General features: G+C 33.0%; 1 protein-coding gene across 1 annotated transcript; it reads right to left on the reverse strand.

Annotated features, from left to right (window-relative positions):
• Positions 1–4,469: 4,469 nt before the first annotated feature.
• LOC113290787 lies at positions 4,470–5,690 on the reverse strand. The gene has a single exon (XM_026540373.1). It carries the CDS (start codon positions 5,688–5,690, stop codon positions 4,470–4,472), a length of 1,221 nt encoding a protein of 406 aa, XP_026396158.1.
• Between the last annotated feature and the right edge of the window lie 9,359 nt (positions 5,691–15,049).

Genomic DNA, 15,049 nt, shown 5'->3' on the forward strand with positions numbered 1-15,049 from the left:
AAGGGTGGTATTCTCATGGCTCAAATGCGTATTTCCAGCTGATCATACTTTGCCCAAACCCTTTATGGCATTGTGTTTTTTTGCTCGGCATTTTGTTGCCGCTGCTGAGTAGATCTAGAAAGAAGCCACCACCAAGGACTTACGTTAGGCCACAAAGATCAATTTTTGCTATGACCAGAGAGATCCCGAAATAGCATACGTAGAGTGACCCCATGGCTACTTGGCCTAGGGGATATAAGTTAAGAAGATAGGAACAAATAGGTACGGTTTAGGGCATATAATCTATTGCAAAAACCTGCTTTGTTTGTACATAAAAGCAGTTTTAGTATGATGAATTGGGATTGGCATAAACCTGAATTTTATGTGCTTATGTTTATTCAAAATGTAGAAATATATGACGTATTGAGAAACTGATATATGTGTATATATTTTAGAGCCATTGCATCCATTCATGTTTATTTATAGGGCACTCCATATATGTTCGAGGGGACCAATTGAAATTTTATCAAAAAGAGTCTACAATGAATTTGCAAGTGAGATAAATCTAGGCATGATGACTTTTGATCATTCAGTTGCAACCCACCACAAAAAAGATACATAATATTCCAGTAACTAGACATAACAAGTTTTTCGCCGTTTTCCAAGGTGTGTTATGTTACGTGAAAACCCTAAAAAAAGTACACATAACAATTACTACAACTTTGTTTCTGGACTATTTATTTATATGATGTCAGCTCCGTAACAAGGGTTTCTTCATCTCTCACTCTGTTCATTTCTCTCTCTGGATCTTATCTAGATTTCTCATTCACGGTTTTTATGCTTCCTGTTTGGTGCAAAGCTAGCTATAACGGAACGGTCATCAGAATTTACAACTAAGCATTATGTTGTGTTCATGAGATGAGACCATGTATAAGGCCATTTCTAGGAACTGCTGCATTTCAGTAGTAAGCACTATATATGGTACTGCATAACGGTATTTCAAAGAGTACTGGAAATGTCTTCAAAACGACTATATCATCTACGAAACTTAAACACCGGATATCTTAACACTTGAATAGAATCCTCGTTTTTTAAGAAAACACATTACCACCAACAACACCTTCACCAAAAGCATAAGTATTAAACTTTGAAACCCAAGTGAGTTAAGGAGGGGCTCCAATTGGCCTATAACAAATGCTAAGATAACATGGCCATGGCACAGAAATAGAATACCATAAACAGCAGCACCTTACGTGAGAAAGTGAGGAAAGAATAACGGACAAAGAGAGACGAGAACAGATCCAAAAGGTTGGAAAATCCACAAGTTCCAAAAGTAATTGTGGGTCTCAAATTATAGCAAAAGATTTTGGTACTACCTTTTTCTTTTTACCATAAATGAGAGGTAAAAAGTATTGGGAAATGGGGAAAAGCATACCACGTGGGAGTCGCCTTCACTTGAAGTAACTTGAGTCTATGTTTCTGTCCTTCCTATATTTGATGTTATTGCCCGAACAACTGATCATATTTTGTTCTCATCTAGCTGGTTTATGTCACACCAGGGTAATACCATTTATCGTGTACTTGTTAAGCATAATAATATAATGATAATGATAGACACTGCTGGAAAATCCTTGGATTTCCCCCCGGGCCGTTGAATACATCTGTTTACTATGGTACGGATGAAACAGTCATACTTCTACCAAAGGGTTTTTGGGTTTTTCATGTGTGCTTCCGTGAAAGTTTTCATTTATTTGTCTAATCTAATATCCGTTAGAGAAATAATTAAATTCAAAATCTGGATAAATCATTTATACATATATATTTTCACTGAATCTATCTTTGATTTCAACTTATATAAATTAGAATTCATTCCAGAAATGAACTCCTGATAAAATCTTATATAAACCAGAGTTCATTCCAGAAATTAACTCCTGATAAAAACCTATATAAACCAGAGTTCATTCCAGAAATGAACTCCTGATAAAACACATATAAAGCATAGTTCATTCCAGAAATGAACTCCTGATAAAAACAGAGTTCATATGTAAAAATGAACAACATCTTCTTCGACGTCTTCAACAGCAGCAACAACATCGTCGTCCGTAGCAGCAGCAACAAAACGCATAAATCTCCATCTTCTTCATCGACTTCAACATCAGCAACAACATCAAATCTTCATTAACAACAACAACATCAATCGTCTTCATCATTTTCATTTCAATCTTCATCTTCTTTGACAACAGCAACAACAACAACGTCCAGTGGCGAATCCTGAACAAAAGTTTAATGGGGGCACACTTTGCTCTTGAAAATCTTATCTAACAATGTCTAAGTCTCATACACCTATGTAGACTAAATTAAACTACCGGAAAGCTCATCCAAATCGGAAAATTCGCATGAAAGTAATGCAAGACTCATTCAAATTGAAAATCTTACTAATATAAAGAAAAGTGGGATTTTTGGTGAAGCATTCTTTTTGGTTGGTCACAAAAAGCCAAAATAGTTTGGTGTCACCCTGATATTACTGATATGACCTTAAATATTAACCACTACTATGCATTTGTATTCAAGGATGAAAATGTACACTGGATCAATGTTTGTATATTCACAAGAATGCCATTGTTTGAAAAATTGATTAAAAAAATGAAAACACAGATATCTTTTAAAATACATATAGAATTTTTGCAAAATTAATATATTTAGAAAGCTCTTTAAATCATCTACGTAATGAGTATAAACAAAAATATTAAATTTTTATTCTAAGAATTCTTTTTCATTATTATTATATTTGGTGTTGTTAAAAAATCCAATTCAAACATGTGCATCGCACATGTGGCCTTACTAGTACATATAAAGAAATGATGCCCATACATTGTTGTCCTTGGTTTTTCTCCGGAAGTATGAAGTATCTAAACATTTCTGTTTGAAATCACAAAAGGATTACTTGACTAAATCTATAACGTGGCCACCTTCAACATTCAATAGGGGATATTTCTCACCACATAATAAACTTAAAAACCTAATATCATGTATACTTCAAATGAAGGAAAAGCTTATATAAAATCATTGTTCTATTTGTACTATATACAGATAGAGAAGGCATCTAAGTTTTTACGAGTGCAAATTAAGTTGAACTCACCTAAGTTTCATAGGCTGCACCCTAGTTAGCAATTCGCAATACGGAATACGTTCGGAACGGGATACGTACGCGTATTATACGGATTTGTAAAAATAAAATTCGGTCAAGAATCCGGTCAACGGTTCGTGATACGGGAGTAATACGTAACGGCATACGTACGTATATAATTCGATTTACAAATATGAGTTCGTCACCGAAAATTCGGCACACGTATAATAACAGATATTCAAAATTTATATATAATCCTGCAAATACATAGTTCGAACTTCGAAATACAAAATATTTATACATATATATAATATATATCTTAGATTCTGGCAGACAGAGATACATTACAGTCTATTTATACCCTGTCCCAGTGCATATATAACAAGTTAAGTTACTGGAGTAATGTTTTAACTCCACAAAAAATCAAAATATAGACACAGATTAAGCAATTAGATGTGTCAGTTAGAGCCTAATTTGTTCCAAGTATTAAATACCTACTGATGACGATAATTCATTCTCGAAGATGTCCCAATGCCGCTACACATTCTATCCATCCAAGCAGCATTCAGGTCACTTTGAGCATCGGCTACAAAACCTTCATCAATAGCTTCATCCAGATTGCCATCAACAAGTTTAGTGTCCCACTCTGCGAGATTTTCAAGATTAATTGGGTCTCTATCTTTTAACTCAAAGTTCACGAAATTTTTCAGCATTAACGAGTTCATCCTTATGTACACCAGATCTTCCAACATCTGTGGAGCCAATCTGTTTCTCTTTTTTGTTTGTGCGGCATCGAAAGCACTCCAGTTACGTTCACATGCTGAAGCACTACACAACTGACTTAATAAACGAATGGCAACCTTTCTTAGTATAGGAACAGAGCCTCCATTTGCTTCCCACCACACCCCTATAATAAGGCCATAAACTTAGATAAACAATACACCCTATATACGACTAATTATCCAAAAACAAAAAAGAAAATTCATTAAAAAAAAACTTACTTGGATGAAAATTACTGATTTGATCTATTGAGATGCTTGTAAAGATCTTTGGATGTTTTCCATTATAGAGTAAAAGCTCTTGCGAAAACTTGGTTCTTTCAGTGGTATCAATCAGTTTGTCATAAATATATGACAAGGCAACTTGCACAACTTCATTAGTATATGAAATCTTTCCATCAAACATGAAAGGAGGGTTCAAATACATGGCAGCAGCATGAACCTCATGAAGCAGGTTAGATTTCGCTCTGAATTCAAACAATTCCCATATATGCATATACTTAACAGGATCCTCTTCACATCGTTTTTTAATTGCCTTTCGTGCTCTATCTGTTGCTTCATAAATGTAGCCTGAAGTTGACCCATCACCGTCGACTAACCGTAATACCTTTACCAATTGCTGAAATTAGCTCTTTCCCATCCTCCCAAAATGGTGTTCCTTGTATAAGCTCTTTGACTATGTCAGCAACAGCTCCTTTGCTGTACAACATGTTTCTATATTCAACCGATGCGACCAAGTTTCTCAAACCATCTTCAACATCTAAAATAGATTGAAGCATAAGAAAGTGAGACGCAAACCTGGTTTTAGAATACTTTCTCAAATCTTTCTTGGTATGCTCTCTCATTAAGTCCAAAAGAATGATATGCCTATAGAAATGGTCATATATCTTTCTTGCTTTGAGAAAAATATCTTTAACCCAATCAACAGAATCATATATATCCTCAAACAGCAATTGAACTCCATGAGCAGCACACTTTGATTTGATTATGTGGGGATACTCTTCCATGATCAGGTTACAAGCAAGTCCATAGTTTGAAGCATTGTCGGTCACAATTTGCACTACATTTTCAGCACCAATCTCTTCAATAACTGGTAAAAGTACCTCCCTTATAAATAAACCTGTGTTCGACTCTCCGGATCTTTCAACTGATTTTAAGAATACTGCCCCTTTTGGTGAGTAAGCAATCACATTTATAAACGACCGTTTTTTCATATCTGTCCATATGTCTGACATGATGGTGCATCCAGTTAAACTCCAAGATTCTTTGACTTCATTTACATAACATTCCACATCTGCTTTAGTATTGACAACCAACTTAGTTCGAAGAGTAGAATAACTAGGTAATGAATATCCAATACCATATTCCGAAACAGCCTTAATCATCTCAATAAACCCTGTTGTCTGTATAACATTAAAAGCAATGTTATTCAAGAAGAAACAAAGAGCTACTTTCATGTCCACCGCATCTTTATCCTTTTTGCTGAGCATTGCAGGTATTGAAGTTTGTTGCAATCTTGGTTCTTCACAGACACTAACACTGCTCTCCCCAACACTCCCACTAGATGATTTAGCTCTTTTAGTCCCACTAACATTAACACCGGCCTCCCCAACTGCAATAACAGCAGATGCTTGTACTTCCTCAGGTACTTGTGCACAAACAGCAATGTCACGGCCTTTAATACCTGATAAATGAGACTTCACTCTTGCTACTCCTCCAGGAAAATCTCTTTTGCAGTACTTACATTTGAAACGGTTATTCAATTTCTCGGCATATTCCCAAAATTTATCTTTTATCTTCGTCATCTCCTACCAAATACACACTGAAACTAAAGTATCAACAAAACTAGAGAAAGAGAATTTCTTGAACGAATAACGATATTAATTTATAAACATATGAATCCAAATTAAGCTCATAATATTATTCATAAATCTATAACCTAATTCATTATTCATAATATTATTAATCAACTAAAATTGAAGTAACAAAATATCTAACCTAAGGATATACCAATCATGGATTCAATACAATCCAATATAAATCAAACATAAATAGATGTACTGTTGATTCAATTGAATCATATTGAAAACCAAAAAATCAGAATCAAACATAAAAATACAACACATAATATGTTGATGGAATCATGCCATACCTTGTCGCCAGCCTTAGAAGTAGATATTGAAGGATTTGAAGATAGGAAATCAGAAAACGAATTTGGGTGCGATCTGTTCAGTGACTGAGAACTTAGAAGGTAGAAGAAATCTTCATTCTCTCTCCAAATTTTCTATTTATACACAGACTCATTTCTTAACCCTATTTTTCCCGTCCGAAAGAATAAAAGTTGATTCGGGACGTAAAAGACGCGAATAATTCGGGATCTTCATATAACACGCGTACCTGGGTCGGTCTTTCAATGGGTCGCCCGTATGATTCGTTACCGATTGATACGGCATAATTCGCGAATTATTCGCCGAATTGCTAACTAGGGGCTGCACTATTCTCTTCAATTTTTTTTATCTTCTAATGATTAAAATTTTGATTGAAAAGTTCATGCCTCACTAGTCCTAACATATCAATTTTCAAGTTTGATCTTCCTCGGATTCATTTTGGATATTTTTCTCTCTTTGTGTACTTAGTGACAGTCATAATACTACAGTTGATACCAAGGTCCAAAACCACTAACTAGGAAATTTTGTCTTTAGAAGGTGATATCTAAGACACATACGCATAATAAAACCCTAACTTTACAATAACCCCAAACTGCAGTGAAGCTAATTTAGAAAAAGAAAATTAAACGCATTAAGATTACTAACAAATTCATAAAACTAGTATAAGGAGATTACTAACCTAGAATGAGAGCGGGTAGAACACGGTGTACTCCATCCATCTTCTTTACCAAAATGTCTTTCCATTTTTTATTTTTTTTAGTGATCGTGGGATACGGAGATTTAGATAGTTCAACTAACCAAATATCTAGTATATTCTGATTCTCAAACCAAATATCTCATATATATTTTGATTCTCAGATAATATTTGTGGGGGCAAATCGCTTGGTTTTGGAAGGACATGTGTTAAATCTACACACGTAATAACAGATTTAAGAATTCTTATAGGGACCAGTGACCCCACTAGCCCCGCTGTAGATTTGCCCCTGACAACATCTTCGTCATATTCTTCAACTTCAACACGATCATATTCATCAAAAAAGAGAAAGGAAAACAAGAAGAGAAAGTAGATCTTAAACATCAACAAACATCATCTCAATCATCTTGTTTCAACAGCAACACCAACACCATCGTCTTCATCGAAACATCATCTCCATCATCTTCTTTCAACAACAACAGCAGATCAAATCACCATCGTCTTCATCGGAAAAAAAAAACAGGAGCAGAAAAGAAAAAGAAAAAAGAAATGGAGAGAAAAGAACTAGATCCGAAAACATGAAGAGAGAGAATGTAGATTTGAAAAATAAGATATTTTCTAGGATTTTTTTTCTATATATGTGATCCCAAAAAGATATTTTTGTCACCCTACAATGACAATTACATCATCCATGACGTCATCCTAGGACCAAACCATAATTTGTAGGACCAAACTATAATATATTTTCAGAAAAAGGACCAAACAGACAGTTGATTCAGTCAATTGGACCAAACTAGTTCTAATATATTATTTCAAGAACCTATTAGTATTTCCTACTAATTAAATTCCAAATCTGAGATAAATCATTTATACATATATATTTTAAGAAAATCAATCGTTGATTCGTAATTTTGTTTTTTTGCAGAAAAATTCATCTACAAATAAAATAATAGTATTAATTTCATAGCTTTCAGAAATCGTTTATTTGACCCGGTGATAGAAGTATCAGAAGAAACTGGTGGGTAGTCAGGACAAAGTTGACAGATAAGATAAGGGGCTGCACTCACTTATTGTCAATTATCATAGGAGGTAATGGAAATTAGCTACTTTAATTGGGGGATTTCACAAAGTTACACCATTTTTACTAGGCTATGAAAAGACTTTCAGGAAAAGAAATTAAAAATCATAAGTATTTTTGAGAAGATTAATTATAAATAATAATGACTACACATAATTTTAAAAATTGGAACTTATAAATATTTATGGGCTACTCCACATGTGTTCTGATTGTATCATTAAACCCACCGTAACAGGTGGCGACCTTGCCGATGTAAGAGGAAGTGTTCTGCAAGAGGTTTGATCATTAGTCATATGAGCTAAAACACTCGAGTCTTGAAGCTAATACGACATTGAAGATCATAAGGATCATTATTAAGTCAAGCAACATTAACATGTGCTTGATAAAGTTGTTGCACAGAAGAAAATTAGCTAAATCATTTGGAGTGGATGCATTATTTTTAGGTAGTGCTTATACGAAGAAATACCTACTTGAACTATGATCTATCTTTCGAACGAAGTTGACGCTCAACTTGATAAAAATTAATACGAGATCTTTGAGAATCACTAGTTGAGACATAAGTAAAACCAATGCCTTTATAAAAACGACATTTTTTTTCAAAGTAGGAATGATCTTAACTAAGAGAATTATTAGTTTCTCCTCTTATTACTATCACCATAACCAAATACAGAATTGACATTCTTATTATAATAAGCAGAAGGATATTACAGAAAAATCTTTCCGAAAGAATACTCCATATAAGAATAAAAATCTTTGGTCCTAACTTGGGCCAGTTATATTTAAGAATACACTCCAAATTGGAATAAGTCATAATTTTTTCTGGTCCAGTCTTAAGGAACCTTCCTCACTATACGAATAATTGACATTATAATAAATTTTTATAATATAATAAAATAAATTTTGTCATTCATTAAAGTTTAAGATGAAAAGATTCTTGTGTCCATTTTAAAATATCATTTTGCTTCAAAGTGGATTCTTTACTTTTTTGTGCATAACTTAGTAAAAATATCTTTCTCTCATCTGATTCGTTTGTCAATTTTTGTTGTCAAATTGAGTTTTGTGTGGATTGTGTCGTAACAAATTTCATATATACATATATGTAAAACAAAACCTAGATACATTTTGTGTTTCCTATGTATAAGTATGTATTTTTCCAAGTACATGTATGAAAATTTTTCTTTTGATCTATTTAAGGTATACCTCCATATAAGAATAACCACGATATAAGAATATTTTTTGTGGTATGTAGGATATTCTTATTTTTTAAGGTAGACCTCCACTATTAACAACCTTCTCTTAATCGTTGCAACGTTACTCATGATTCAACATGTACAACCTAACCTTAATTAACCTCAGTAAATGTTTAAGGATTTTTAAGATTTTAAGTTGATATAACAAACTATCATATTCATATATAACCTAGTTCATTTTGAATCTTTTGTCATCAGGTATGACCATTCGCTAAGCCTTTCACTAAACGAATCAATAATGTACTTAATAGTGTAAAGATGGACTATAATTAACTGATTGCACATTCCGATATCATGAAGTTGGCTTCTTGCGTGCAATGAACTGATATTTGAAACCTGTTTCACGAAATACCAAAATAATATATCGGGCATATTGAAGTCTTAAAACATCAATATTTGGAGTAAAAGTAAATGTGGCCTTCAAACAACTTCTGACAAGTCAGTCAAGCTTTCTCCACTATAACCTACTTTGGATTAACAACTTAAACTCCGTCATTAAGAATTTCAGATTGAGGTGCTTGAATTTCACCGGATACATAATTGTATTGTTCAGTAAATTAAGATTAGTAAAATGGTTCCATCAACAACGAACAGAATGCTTCAAAAAGAAAAAGATAAAAAAAGACAAGAGACAAAAGAATTACTAATATTATTGTTAATATTGTTATTTATCATCATTTGTAGATACCATCAAAGATACGAAGCTTATTATTAAGAAAACTTTCAAGAAAACCAAGAATCTAAATAAAGACAAAAAAATGTTGAGAAAAATATTTCGGAAGGTATGAAAAATGATAATGAAGATCAACAATTGGTGAAATTTATATTGAATCAATGATATTAAAAGAAATTCAAGCTTGATTTTAAGAAATTTGATCAATTTTTTCTCTTGATAGGATTGAGTACCAAATGATACTATGAGAAATGAGGACAATTATTTATAACAAACAACCACAAAGTCGAGTAAAAGAAAATTGGTCATATCTTGGCTTTCTCCTAATATTTTTAACTTCGTAAAAGTATGGGCTACATTTAAGAGAAGCCCTTTTTGTTCATGATCTCTAAATGGAAAATAAAAACAGATCTTCAGTCACTGTCTTGCTCAAATCCAGTCTATGTTGGTTTGATATGAGCAATAACCTTTTCGACTTTATGAGTCTTAGTTATTTGGTTTTTATTTCTAGATTTTATTTATTTTGTTTTGTTGTATCCGTCGACTCATAAATTTCATTATTTGGACGATTTTCTCTTTGTCTCATAATATTTTTTTCGCTTTAAGAGCAATTATATCAAATCTTCACGGTGTTCGTGGTTTGCTATTCTTGATTCATCAAGAACATCAATGATTCAACTCGGCATCGCTTTTCATATTCAATACGAGGATTTTAGGGCATCCATGTTCTTTTGGATTTACAAGATTATGGGGTACAATACTCATTTGGAGCATCTCTTATCAAAGAAGAAGGCACTATGTTTAAATGGTACGTAAGAGTTAATTCCGGATGACACCATCCTTCCTCACAACTATTTATAAAAAAAATTGGGTATCTTTGCGATTCATGGTCCCTTATCTTTGCAATCTAATTACTTGCAGTAGACGTCTTCGTATATATTTAGGTTTTGATGTTTTTAGTGTTTTTGAAATTCTTATAAGCAACCATGTAATCGGGATCCCTATTCTAATATGTTTCCCACGAAGGAAAAGAAAAACAAACAAAGAAAGAATAGTGTAAATATGTGATTTTTTTTTTTTGGAAAGTAAAGGAGAATTGTATTGCCAAAGAACGAAAATACAGGGAAAAGAGAATGTTGCCATGTTATCATAACAGGACAGGCCCTGTTATGATATTTGGACAACAAACCTGTATGGCCGATACCTCTAATTTGATTACTAATCTTATATAAACTAATAGACATATTTAAGAAAGCAGGTAAATTTTCCTTCCAAGTGTTAAAAATAGAAGATTTTCTTGCCTCCACCGCCAGTTTATCATCCACTGAATTTCCAGTACAGTGAGTGAATTTAAACCCCAAAAAGTTATTGCAATCTGCCGGAATCTTCATAGCCTCTTTAACCAGTTTTTGATTTCTTCAGTCCATCATTGTTTTTTTCCCTTCAATGAAACCAACCAATCTTTCACAATCTCCTTCAATTCATAAATGTTACATCCCTCAAATCTAGATCTTCAGCTTTTTCTGCACATGAAACCTTGAGTATTCCTGACTTTATTAGCACCTCTTCCATTACCTGCATCATCCCATAAGATTAGGCTGAACCCAACATTCATAGTTTCAGAAATCCAGGAAGCATCACAGTTAAGTTTAAAACAATTAAAATATGATGCTTTCCAATGAACATTTTGTTTTGATTTTGAGATACTGCAAGTATTATAAATGCCATTGTTACTCTAGAAATTCAGATGTCTTTGAGTTGTTATAGAGAGACATTGCAGTTTTTTCTTCAAAAACTCTGTTACATCTTCCTTCCATATGTACCAACATTTAGTTACATTAATTTCAGCTACATCTTCACCTTGTACCTGCCACAACTCATAGTGATCTTTGAAAGACATATCTACTGATATTTTGCCAACTACCAGAAAAAGATGGCAACATCCATAAAGATTTAGCAAAACAACATTCAAAGAGTAAATGTTGTAAAGATTCTATATTGTTTTTACAGTAAATGCATTTATTATCTATGTCAGACATATATTGACTCAGATCTGAGTTACATGAACATCATCATTCAAGCGTTTGCATAAGAAAGGCTTCACTCTTTGAGGCAGTTGTGCTTTCAAAAAATATAATCCATAATAATTTTTTTCAGTGTCAACAGTTTGTATTCCACAGAGTCCGTCATACAATGACTTTACTGTGAAGATACCATTCGTAGCTAACTTCCATCTAGGTTTATCTTGTTATAAAATATCAGTATTCCTATCAAAGAACAACCTAATATTTAAAATGAATTGAGCAATTATGTTAGGAAAGAAGATGTGATTAGTTCATCGTTCCACTTATTCTTATCAGGGTTGATCAAATCTGATACAAATGTTAAATATTGTTCTTCTCAGAACAGAGTTGATCTAGAATGATATCTAGATCAGGTATCCATTGATCATTCTGTATGTTTATGGACTGTTCATCTCCTACTTCCCAACAGATGTATTTATGGACCAAATTAGCTCCCTACAAAACGCACATCCACATCCAATAAGAATTAGTAGATTTTTTAACAACAAAAACAGATTTTTTTCCTGAAATATATTTTTTTAAACATCTAAATTAATTCACCAAGATTTTGGTTGGGAAATAGTTCTCCAGGCAATTCTATGCATCATTGCCTGGTTCACTTCTCAGTATCTTTAAAGCTCAAACCTTCTATAATAGTTGGCTTACACATGAGTCTCCAAGATTTTATATAATACCCACTAGGATTTGCTTTCTTTCCCCACCAGAAATCTCCCTGGATGGCGTTTATTTTAGCAGTTATCTTTTCAGGCAATTTAAAACATCTCATCTGATAAGTAGGAAGGCTAGAGAGAACTGATTTGTTTAGAATCAGTTTACTTGGTTGATTAAGAATTGTATTTTTCCAACTTTTTACCCCTTCTTCCATTCTACTTACAATGAAGGCAAGGGTTTTTAAATTGGATTTATCAATAAACAGGGAACTCCCAAGTAAGAATCTTTAATGTCTATTTTCTTTATTTTCAGGAGTTTGGACATCATTTTTTAAGTTTATGATGTATTTTTTTACTAAAAAAAATGCCCGATTTTTCAAAATTTACCTTCTTCCCAGAAACCAGACTGAATTCATGTAATACATTTAGTAAATTTTTATAGCTCTACAAGTTTGCCTTGGTAAAGATAAGGAAATCATCTGAGAAAAACAGAAATGTTCTAGACAAGAAAACATTGATAACATATTTATGATAGTTGAACATTAACAAAATTGGATTGAAAGGTTTAAAGGGCTCAAATTGTTGATTTTTCTTTTTTGCTTAAAAAAGGTTTAAATGGTTTGATTAGGAAAACTAATAATTTTAGATGACTAATTGTTGCCTCTAATTTGATAAATATACCCTTTTTTTCAGAACTGTTACTGACGAGATAGATGACAAATTCCTTTTTATTTTTAATACAAAAGGAAATATATTGAATAGAAAAAATTATAAATCATTATCCCTATGGATACATTGTGTTATCTAAGCCGGGATATTGTTTGGCCATTCATCGGCTGAAACACTAGCTATACCATGTTTAGCCAGCGAGTGAGCAACATTATTTACATCTCTATGCACATGAGTGCATTTTCAAATTACAAAAGAATTCAAATTAGAATTACAATCGATATTTAATTTCTTGTCGTCAACGATATCGCATCTAATCCACCATTCAAAGCCGTGATAACATTTCGGCGGTCACCCTCCAAATGCAATGCTTGAACTCCTTTATTTTTTGCTCAAAGTATCGCTTCCAATAATGCTTTAGCTTCAGCCTGTTCAGGGTCTATTGCTTTGGTCCTGCAACATCTAACTCCATCTGTATTACCTGTAAAATCTCTTAGAATTAGACCAACACCAACCTCATTTGTTTCATCTTTATACGTGACATCAAAATTCAGCTTAATGTAAGGATTTTCAGGCCTTTTCCAAGATCTATTAATTTGGATTTTAGTTGAGCGCTAGGTATAGAATTTCTAGTATTCTCTCTAATCCAATCTGAATAGTCTAACCGTATCCGATGGACTACTTGGTTTATGCTACGTGTTAAATATATCAGAGAAATTAGCCATATGTAAACAACACCAAGCTTAATTAAGGTTGGAAAAAAAATAAAAAGAATAAAAAAATAGCTAACCACTGTTTTTCTCTGAAGTCTAATCTTATTCTCCATTTTTTTACCGTGACTATTCTGCTATTTAGTTGATGCAACCGATACTTAGACTCGAGAGAGTCTACAAAATCAACCTAGCTACATCATTATATTTTACCAACTTAGTAAACATGGTCTGGCAACGCTTCATTACCACTAATGTAAGGCTTCAATAGGAGTTTTTGATCAATTATTTATGTTGTCAGAGAAGTTGTGGAAATTTGTAAGACTGAATTACATTACTCAAAGTGTAAAAGAATAGACCGGTTGCTTAAGGGACCCAAAATTATTTGAGCTAGACATAGAATTTTGATTCTGATTGAATACCGCTTGTTAAGTGTAGTTTAACACAAAAGTAAATGGTGCATTCAGGAGTTGGGTATAGCTAACACATCTTTATTCTATCATGTGGAATTCACTTTCGGTGCCTATAAATGTAGGCTATACTTGCCAATTGTGGATATATACATTTTAAGTTATTGATTTGAGAATCTTCTATAACTAGATTAGCATTTGTTCACCATAACTAAGAATCCCCCTTTATAGGAAAAATGCCTTAATTGAAAGGCTGGAAATTTTAGGTAAAATTATCATTCATCGGATGAAAAAGTTGGTGAAAAACATTAGGGTTATACTGTACATTTCTAAAGCATCTGCTCTGCTTAGTGTTTGATAATTAAACATTGGGATCATCTAGTCATAAGCCATGCATTTTGAGATAAAATATATTGGTCATTTCCATGGACATGTTAATGCATTATGCTTACAAACTCAAGCTTTATTCATGTAAGCAGCTTATCGGTCGCCACTCAGTTGCTAGTACACGACATATATGATGTGGTTAGCTGACAATGATTTTCAATTTTCTTTTTTTCATAGAAACATTGATTTTATATCCAAGGTACGTCAATCTGATCATCTTTTGGGTTTTCATTATGTGGGTCACATAGGAAATGCCATTTAAACATGTGAAAAAAGGCATTTTGTTGAGTTTGTGGGGTCCGAATGAAATGGATTTTGAAGCTGATTTTTTGTGAGAACACTCCTTTTTTTTTATCTTTAACGTTAAAGAGAATCTAATAAAAGATGAGAT

This window comes from Papaver somniferum, chromosome 6 (assembly GCF_003573695.1).
Source record: "Papaver somniferum cultivar HN1 chromosome 6, ASM357369v1, whole genome shotgun sequence".
Taxonomy (NCBI): Eukaryota; Viridiplantae; Streptophyta; class Magnoliopsida; order Ranunculales; family Papaveraceae; genus Papaver; species Papaver somniferum.